General features: G+C 37.2%; 1 protein-coding gene and 1 non-coding gene across 2 annotated transcripts; both read right to left on the reverse strand.

Moving 5' to 3' along the window:
• Window positions 1-1,106: 1,106 nt before the first annotated feature.
• On the reverse strand, window positions 1,107-1,260 carry LOC124309877 (U1 spliceosomal RNA). The gene has a single exon (XR_006909453.1). It is a non-coding gene; the product is annotated as a U1 spliceosomal RNA (small nuclear RNA).
• Window positions 1,261-4,114: 2,854 nt separating this feature from the next.
• Window positions 4,115-9,007, reverse strand: LOC124309876 (uncharacterized). Its single transcript, XM_046773570.1, has 2 exons — window positions 7,894-9,007; window positions 4,115-7,791 (listed from the first exon to the last, which is right to left on the reverse strand). Exons 1-2 carry the CDS (start codon window positions 9,005-9,007, stop codon window positions 4,115-4,117), a joined length of 4,791 nt encoding a protein of 1,596 aa, XP_046629526.1.
• Window positions 9,008-10,280: the final 1,273 nt, after the last annotated feature.

The following is a 10,280-nucleotide window of genomic DNA, read 5'->3' on the forward strand; positions in this document are numbered from 1 at the left end:
CTCTCAAGTTGGATCGAACTGCACATGGTGTGCGTATTTTATTATAATCGGTTAAGTGGTTTAGGAGTCCATTGAGGACAAACATCGTGACACGAGATTTATATATATTAAGATTATACATTAATATAATTGAATATAATCGGAGGTAATTAGGTTGAATAATTTAATGAAACAAGGAAATAATTGATTTAAATAAATTATTACTCTCAACGGATAAAATTTATATTTTAATTAATATGTGAGCAAATGATCAAAAAATACAAAGGATTTTTTGAATGATTATATTTATTTTTAATGAATTTAATTATTGTGAAAAAAATTTTCTTTTTTCAAAAGTGAATCCAAAATTATAATACATGTATACATATGTATATTATTATATACATATATATGTATATATATGTATAGTATACATTAATACGATTGAATATAAATGGAGGTAATTTAGTCAAATAATTTGATAAAATAAGGAAATAATTGATTTAAATAAATGATTTTTGTTACCGAATAATATTTATATTTTAATAAATATGTGAGCAAATAATTGAAAAATACATATGATTTTTTAAATAATTATATTTACTTCTAATGAATTCAATTATTGTTAGAAAATTTTGTTTTTCCGATTTCTCTTTTTTTAAAAGGAAACTCAAAATTATAATATATATATATATATACGTATAATAATATATATATATATATATGTGTATATATATGTATATTATACATTAATACGATTGAATATAAATGGAGGTAATTAAATTAAATAATTTGATAAAATGAGGAAACAATTGATTCAAATAAATGATTTTTCTCATTGAATGATATCTTTATTTCAATTAATATGTGAGCGAATAATTAAAAAATATACAGGATTTTTTCAAGAATTATATTTATTTTTAATGAATTCAATTATTGTGAAAAAATTTTTTTTCAAAAATTTCTCTTTTTTTAAAAGTAAATTGAAAATCATGATATATATATGTATATATTTGAATTTTGTGAAACGTATATAATTTTTGAACTACTGGTAAATTCGAAAAATTAACGACGGAGCCAGGAATCGAACCTGGTATCTAGCGATGCTTTACCGGAGCCTTACTCCACTAGACCACCTAGCCTAACTACCAAAAATAATACGCCCGAGATATCCACATTAGGGATATTCGCAAGGTTCAGCTCGACCGTAGTGCAATGGAAGAGCCTCGTCTTGGAGGAACCGCCTTTGTGATCACGGTATCCTCTGCGCCAGGTAAGTATAATATAGAGTCAGGGCGGCTAGGTGGTCTAGTGGAGTAAGGCTCCGGTAAAGCATCGCTAGATACCAGGTTCGATTCCTGGCTCCGTCGTTAATTTTTCGAATTTACCAGTAGTTCAAAAATTATATACGTTTCACAAAATGAAAATTGCCTCGTGATTAATATTAATATTGATGATGCATATCCGCATTTCAATATTAGACGGTCATTGACTGTCTTACGAGCTTCGCACCAAGAAGCGTAAGATTCCAAAATGTAAACACTTACAGACATTCTTACAAATTTGTGTCTCGAAGAGGAAGAACACTTTCTATATTCACACATATATATTTGAATATTATACATCAATATAATTTAATATAAATACATTTATTTATATATATATATATTATACATTAATGTAATTAAATATAAATGGAAGTAATCAAGTCAAATAATTTAATAAAGAAAGGAAATAGTGCATTGAAATAAATTATTTTTCCTAACGTATAATATTTTGATTTCAATTAATATGTGAGCAAATAATTAAAAAATATACAGGATCTTCTCAATAATTATATTTATTTTTAATGAATACAATTGACGTGAAAAGATTTTTCATTTTTCAAATCTCTCTTTTTTTAAAAGTAAATTAAAAATCATGATATTTATATATGTATATATTTGAACAATATACATTAACATAATTAAATATAAATACATTCATTTATATATATATTATACAATAATATAATTGAATATAAATGGAGGTAATCAAGTCAAATAATTTAATGAAGAAAGGAAATAGTGGATTGAAATAAATTATTTTTCCTAATGTATAATATTTTTATTTCAATTAATATGTGAGCAAATAATTAAAAAATATGCAGGATCTGTTTAATAATCATATCTATTCTTGATGAATTTAATTATTGTGAAAAAAATTTTTTTTTCAAAAATTTCTCTTTTTTCAAAAGTAAATTCAAAATTAAAATATATACATATATATATGTTTATTATTATATATATGTATCTGTGTATGTATATATATGTATATTATACATTAATACAACTGAATATGAATGGAGGTAATTAAGTTAAATACCTTGATAAAATAAGGAGATAATTGATTCGAATGAATTATTTTACTTACCGAATAATATTTATATCCTAATTGATATGTGAGCAAATAATTGAAAAATACATATGATTTTTTAAATAATTATATTTATTCTCAATGAATTTAATTATCGTAAAAAAACTTTTTTTTTTCACATTACTCTTTTTTGAAAAGTTAATCAAAAATCAAAATATGTATATATGCATATGTTTGAATATTATACATTAATATAATTTAATACATTTGTTTATATATATATATTATACATTATCATAATTGAATACAAATGGAGGTAATTAGGTCAAATAATTTAATGAAAAGAGGAAATAATTGATTAAATAAATTATTTATATATATATATGTATATTTACATATCATAACTTAATATATTATACATTAATATAATTCAATATGAATACATTTATTTATATATATATTATACAATAATATAATTGAATATAAATGGAGGTAATCAAGTTATACAATTTAATAAAATAAGAAAATAATTAATTTAAATGAATTATTTTTCTTAAATTGGAGAATAATTAATTTTAGAGAATTCAAAAGACGAAATAAATAAATAATCATTTATTGTTTGCGCTCGGCATCGATGGCGGTAAGAGATTTTTTACCAACGAGGGTTGTAAGTCCTCGTCAAACCAATCGGGAAAGATTTTCGATGCACTGGCTTCCTTGAGACAATTGGGTTTGACTCAAAGATGATTCAATGTTATAAGGTTTAGTCAACAAATATATTTATTAACAGACTTGAAATAATTTGAATACACTGTTGAGTTCGGTTGTATGAGATTCACGCGGGGTAGTGAGAAGAAGTTGTGGCAGTAGAGTAAGTTGGTCTTCTCTTCGCGTTGGTCGAAACAAATCTGATCTTAAAGGTAGGTTTTAAAAATTAGCTAAGTTCCGATGGCCAAAAAACTACTGGAAGGGGTAGGATTGTCCCTTGAGAGAAGGGATGAATTTTGCTTGGGAGTGGGAGTGAGCACGTGAGCCAGAAGCAGAAACGTACATTCCCAATGTGCGATGCACGTGCGGGCGTTTTAGGATACACGTCATAAAAAAAAAACAAGGAACGAAAGGTGAAGATTAGAGGATTGGTAGGTAGGCAAAGGTATTTACGAGTAGAAAGTAGAGAATTTGTCGAGATTGCAAGACTGGCTGCCAGATGTGGCAGACCGGCGTAAGGAGTATCCTTTTTTGCAAATCAGTCGACGCAATTCGTCCATAAGGGATGGGAACTTCCAGCAGTTGAATAGCTTATGACGTTAAAACGTGACTAAAATGTCCACGCAGAGATTAGAATTAAAGACTGTAAAACGTGAAAAAGAATGCCGCTAATTTACAGCGCGGATTCGACATGCTCCCCGGGTTGAGCACACTGTGGTCAAAATTGAATGAATCCGATAATTGAATTCGCTAAGGTATAGTTAATTAAAGATAAGTGTTATGATCTATGGGGTAAAATTATAATCTTAAAATTAGGTCTGGATTGAAACACATTGGGGCGGATATATGTTTAAGAGAGGTTCTCTGCTTCTGGATCAATTGGTAATAGAACCAATTTCTTTACGGCCCGATCGACCACCCCTTTCGCTGTTCTGATGGAGACGACGCGGATCACGCCGTCTGCTCCTGGATGGATTGTTGTTACGCGGCCCATGCGCCACTGCATGGGTGGAAGGTTATCGTCCCTGATGAGAACGAAGGAGCCTTCCTTGATGGCGTGACACCCGGTGGTTCATCGGTAATGGGCGTTGAGTTCCGACAGATATTCCTTGTGCCATCTATCCCAGAATGACTGTCTCATCCTTTGAATATTTTGCCAGATGGAGAGACGGTTGGGTGGAATCTCCGAGAAATCCTGTTGGGGTAAACTTGTCATCGTGTCACCAATCAGAAAATGTGCAGGAGTGAGAGGGAGAAGGTCGTTAATGTCAGAGGATAGAGGAGTTAATGGGCGAGAATTAAGAATTGCTTCGATTTCGGTTGCAAGAGTAGTCAGTTGTTCGAAAGTGAGGGTTTCAGTGCCAACTACACGCAAAAAATGCCGTTTGAACGACTTGACGACGGCTTCCCAGATTCCTCCAAAATGCGGTGAATATGGAGGATTAACGTGCCAAGTGATTTCCTTTTCTGATAAATGGTTTTGCACCTTTTCGTTATGCTCCGATGAACGTATTAGGGTCTGTATTTCCTGGATTTCGTTTTTAGCCCCAACAAAGTTTGTGCCATTGTCTGAGTACATAGAATTACAGCGGCCGCGTCTGGCAGTAAAACGTCGTAGTGCGGCAATAAAGGCATCGGTGGTAAGATCGCTCACTAATTCTATGTGAACTGCCTTTGTGGCTAAACACGTGAAAACAGCTATGTAGGCCTTGACCTTGTTTTGATTTCGTACACGTTTTTCTTTGATGAAGAATGGACCGCAATAATCTACGCCTGAATGAATAAATGGTCTAGCTTCTGATACCCGGACGTTTGGCAGTTGACCCATTTTGTAATTGATTGGACGAGGATTCAGTTTGGCACAGGTCACACAGTGTTGGATTACGTTGCTTATTTGTCGTCGTCCATCGATGATCCAGTAGTTTTTTCGGAGGTTGTAGACTGTAGCTTGAGTACCGGCATGGAGGCCCGAGATGTGTTCCTTCCGGATGATGAGTTCTGTGATCTTGTGGTTTTTTGGTAAAATTATGGGATGCTTCTGATTATACGAGAGAGATGAATGATTTAAACGACCGCCGACTCTTATGACTCCGTCTTCATCAATCCCAGGATCTAAAGGTGTTAGACAACTCTCTGAATTAATTGGACGACCTCGTTGCAGATCGTGTAGCTCAGATGCGAAGCAGATTCTTTGGATCCATGCGATAATGCGTAGAGTAGCTGTTCTTAGTTCGTCTACTATGAGAGGACCTGTTCTTCGGTTTCTAAATCGCAGACAATAAGCGGTGACTCTTTGTAGCTCCGTAAACGTACTGTATCGTTCAAGCATCGAGTCTCCTCCGGTGGTGATAAGGCAGGTTGCATTACGTAATTCTGGAATTTCCTGTGCTACGTTCAGTGTAATCGACGGCCATTGAGTTTCATCCTCTGTCAGCCAGGCTGGACCGTGCATCCAAAGACTGTTTTTTGTAAATTCGGTCGGTAATTGTCCGCGAGATAAAGCATCGGCGGGATTGTCCTTTGTTCGGACGTGTCTCCATTCTACCGACTTCGCTCGTGATTGGATGCTTGCAACTCGATTTGCCACGAAGGTTTTTAATACATGTGGAGATGTATTTAACCAGTTCAACGTAATTGACGAGTCTGACCAGAATATTGTTTTACTGATCGGTACCGAGAGAGTTGATTTGATATTCTCGTACAAGTCTACGAGTAATTGCGCTGCGCATAATTCGAGTCTTGGTATAGTTTGTACCGTTTTTATGGGGGCCACTCTTGATTTGGCACAGAACAAGGATACCTGGGTGTTACCATTGTCTGATCGGAGATAAATACAGGCTCCATAAGCCTTTTCTGAAGCGTCACAAAAACCATGTACTTGGATATCCTTCGCATTTTTATGAAGAAGGTTTCGATGAAATGATAATTGGTTAAGCAGGTTGAGTTGCCCTGCGAACTCGGTCCATTTGGTATGAAGCCATGTAGGAATGGATTCGTCCCAATCGAGTTTCATTCGCCAAAGTTCTTGCATTATCAGCTTAGCATGAACAATGACTGGATTTACCAATCCTAAGGGATCGAAGATTCGCGCAGTTTCGGAGAAGATTGTCCTTTTTGTAAAGCGTGATGAAAGGTTTATAGGTTTGACGGTGTATATCAGATTATCTGTTTCGGAATTCCAATATACGCCCAGAGTTTTGAGATTCGGATCATCACCGGCTAGAAGTTGTAGATTTACTTTGGTTGCGGGCAAGCCTTCTAACACACGTATGTCGTTCGAAGCGCATTGGCGTAAGTTGAAGCCTCCTCGTTTCAGTAGAGCGACAACTTCGTTCCTCAAGTTAATAGTTTCTTCGATTGTTGGTGCACCTGTTAGCAGATCATCGACATACAGAGCATTTTTTAAGGCCTGGGATGCTGCTGGAAAGTCCTGACCTTCGTCTTCAACTAGTTGAGCTATGGTTCTTATCGCGAGAAATGGGGCTGACGTGAGTCCGAACGTCACAGTGTTGTGCTCGAACGTAGCGATTGAACCGTCGTTTTCCTTCCAGAGAATTCGTAGATATTTCCTATCCTCCGGTCGAACAAGACATTGCCTATACATTTTCTCGATGTCTCCTGTTAAGACGTAGTTGTGAAGTCGAAAACGTAGGATTAAGGTAAGAAGATCGTCTTGAATAGTTGGTCCAGTCATGAGACATTCGTTCAGCGATATCCCTGTGGTTGATTTAGCGGAACCATCGAACACTACTCGTACCTTCGTGGTTTGACTGGTTTCCTTGATGACAGCGTGATGTGGGAGATAAAATCCTTCTTCGTCGTTAGATGGTACCCTTGTCATGTGTCCGAGATTTATATACTCTTCAATGACCTCGGTATATTGCTGTTTGAAATGAGCGTCCTTAGCGAAGCGTCGTTCGAGAGTTTGGAGACGTCGAAGAGCGAGATCTTTGGATAATCCGAGCTGGTTTTTCTTTTCGTTGAAAGGTAGGGCTACGACGTAACGTCCGCTAGGATTGCGAGATACATGTTTTGTGAAATGATCTTCACACGATTGTTCTTCTGCGGAGAGATATTTGGTGATGGGGCCTTCTTCCAGCTCCCAGAACCTGCTCATATCCTCCTGTAGTTTCAACGTGTTGCAGGTAGCGCTGCTTGTTTGCTGATCGATTATTGTATGGGAAGAGATATTACCCACGATGACCCAACCAAGTAAGGTTTTTTGTAGATAAAGATCTGGGTCCTGAGTTGATGAGAGACGGATTGTCCCGATTGAGAGCGTGGCCATAGAGGGACCTGCGCTCAACAAGATCTGTAGTGGAGCTGGTTTGTCAAAATCAGGATCAGCCATCCGAATGTTTTTTGGGATCACTATAGAGGAGCAATCGACATGTTCTGGAGGCGTGAGTGAGCTAATTTGGGGAACAATGAAGAAGTCGAGAGTCTTCTTGTATCCGGTAATCCGAGATTGGATTGTGGCTTGGATCACGTAGTGAGAAATGGTTGACATACCATCTACAGCGCCGATGGGAACGGAGCACGTCCCTTTCGGCAAGTTGAGTTCGTTTGCTAAGGTTTCAGTGATGAGATTAATCGACGAAGCTGTGTCGAGAACGGCTCTACACGATATGAGTCGTTCAGAGTTATCTAACACAAGAATTTTCGCAGTTGCAATCAATTGATCGGCGACTGTGTTAGATGATGATGCAGAGCTGGGCTGCGGAGTTCGTGATACTTCGGTTTCTGAAGCTAGTCATGCTGATGTTTCGTTAGATTTCGTAGCTGGCTTAGTTTCATGTAACAAAGAGTGATGTCTCTTGTTACAAGTTTGGCAATTTCGCGCTGACAAACAGGTTCTTGCCGAATGTTGCCTTCCTAGACAATTCATGCAGAGTTCCGCCTTCGATACAGCTTGGATCCGCTCTTGAGTTGTCATTTTTTGAAAGTCCTCGCAACCATAAACTTTATGAGATTGGTTGCATATGGGGCACGTTGGTTTGGTTGAAGAAGCGTTCGTCGTTGTAACGAAACTTTGACCGCGGAGGTGCGTTCCCTGTCGTTCGCGACGCGCCGTACCTGGCTTAAAGTTTCGAGAGTTTATGGCCCTTGGGTTCGAGGTTGTGGTCTTTGGCGCGGTCAAGGTATGTTCTGAGCAATTCGCTCGAGCTTCAAGGAAATCGAGTAAGTCGGTGTATGATTGAACTTCGTTAGTTTTTATCGATAGCTCCCATTCTGTCATTAACGATACGTTGATTTTTGACCGAATGAGATGAATTATGGGGATGCTCCACGTCTTTACGGATTGACCCTTATTTTCGATCGCTCGGAGATGTTGTCGAAAGGCATCCACTAATTCTTCTAACGATCCGGATGATACCTTTGCGACACGTGGAAATTCGCTAAGAGCAATCCAGTGTCTTTCAATTACCTGCCGTTTCCGATCATATTTTTTGTTCAGCCTTGTTAGGGCATCCTCGTAATTTCGTCCGATTGTTTCTAATGATTCTATGGTTTTGAGAGCTCTTCCTTTAAGTGCAGATCGTAAATATTGAAATTTTTGCACTAGAGTTAGATCTTTGTTCTCGTGAATGAGCGCGGTAAACATGTCGTAAAAGGGCGCCCAGTCTTCATGATTTCCGTCGAAGTTACTTAGCTGAATTTGTGGTAACCTCACCGGAATATTTGAAGAACTGGGTACTGAGATGCTTGCTTCAGGATCTGATACCGTCGTGGTAGATGAGGTGTCGCGTTGCAAGTTCGGCAATATATTGCTAACCTTCGCGATGATTTGATAATATCTATCTTCCATGTGTAAACCTTCATCTTGTTCTACATCTGTAGAATTAATTCGTTCTATTTTTTCTTGTATGGGGAAAAATTTGTTCCAACGTTCTTGAAGAGTTTGGAATTGTTTATTGAGATACACGCGATCCGATTCACCTGTTCCTGTTTCTTCGACGAGCATTTTTTCAAAGTGCGTAAGTCGACGTTTCATTAGACCTCGCGATTGATGCAATTCTACGAGTTCACTTGCTCGATCTCCACTAGAGCCTTGCGTTTCTGGTATTTTTTACGGAGTATTTGACAGTTGCGTGGTAATTTAGGAAGGAAAGGGAGACGATTGGTGATTTGATAGATTAACGAGCTTACCGATTGTTGAGGTTTGCGTGGCTGCTACGTTGAGTGGCGATGAATTACCGTTGTTGTGGGTGATTTTCCGACGTGGACTTTTTTATGGCAACAGTTCTTGGATAACAATGATACTTCGTTGAAAAAGTCGTTAGTTTTTGTAGTTATCCGGCTCGAAGGACCAAAATGTTTGCGCTCGGCATCGATGGCGGTGAGAGATTTTTACCAACGAGGGTTGTAAGTCCTCATCAAACCAATCGGGAAAGATTTTCGATGCACTGGCTTCCTTGAGACAATTGGGTTTGACTCAAAGATGATTCAATGTTATAAGGTTTAGTCAACAAATATATTTATTAACAGACTTGAAATAATTTGAATACACTGTTGAGTTCGGTTGTATGAGATTCACGCGGGGTAGGGAGAAGAAGTTGTGGCAGTAGAGTAAGTTGGTCTTCTCTTCGCGTTGGTCGAAACAAATCTGATCTTAAAGGTAGGTTTTAAAAATTAGCTAAGTTCCGATGGCCAAAAAACTACTGGAAGGGGTAGGATTGTCCCTTGAGAGAAGGGGTGAATTTTGCTTGGGAGTGGGAGTGAGCACGTGAGCCAGAAGCAGAAACGTACATTCCCAATGTGCGATGCCCGTGCGGGCGTTTTAGGATACACGTCATAAAAAAAAAACAAGGAACGAAAGGTGAAGATTAGAGGATTGGTAGGTAGGCAAAGGTATTTACGAGTAGAAAGTAGAGAATTTGTCGAGATTGCAAGACTGGCTGCCAGATGTGGCAGACCGGCGTAAGGAGTATCCTTTTTTGCAAATTAGTCGACGCAATTCGTCCATAAGGGATGGGAACTTCCAGAAGTTGAATAGTTCATGACCTTAAGACGTGACTAAAATGTCCACGCAGACATTAGAATTAAAGACTGTAAAACGTGAAAAAGAATGCCGCTAATTTACAGCGCGGATTCAACATTTATCTATCTATATGTTTTCTTTGAACCTTATAATAAGTTCTAATACGTTGTATAAATGTTCCAAATTACCATTCATAAAGTAAATTAAATGGCATTTTCTTAATGAATAATATCTGAATTTCGAATAATATGTGAGC

Source organism: Neodiprion virginianus, unplaced genomic scaffold, assembly GCF_021901495.1.
Source record: "Neodiprion virginianus isolate iyNeoVirg1 unplaced genomic scaffold, iyNeoVirg1.1 ptg000058l, whole genome shotgun sequence".
NCBI classification, from domain to species: domain Eukaryota; kingdom Metazoa; phylum Arthropoda; class Insecta; order Hymenoptera; family Diprionidae; genus Neodiprion; species Neodiprion virginianus.

Excerpts from the sequence above, each read along its gene's own strand:
- LOC124309876 (XM_046773570.1), bottom strand. The coding sequence starts at position 9,007 with ATGCTCGTCGAAGAAACAGGAACAGGTGAATCGGATCGCGTGTATCTC. Across the intron at positions 7,792-7,893 it reads GCAACATTCGGCAAGAACCT|CTTCAGAAACCGAAGTATCA; the intron begins GTTTGTCAGCGC and ends CAGCATGACTAG.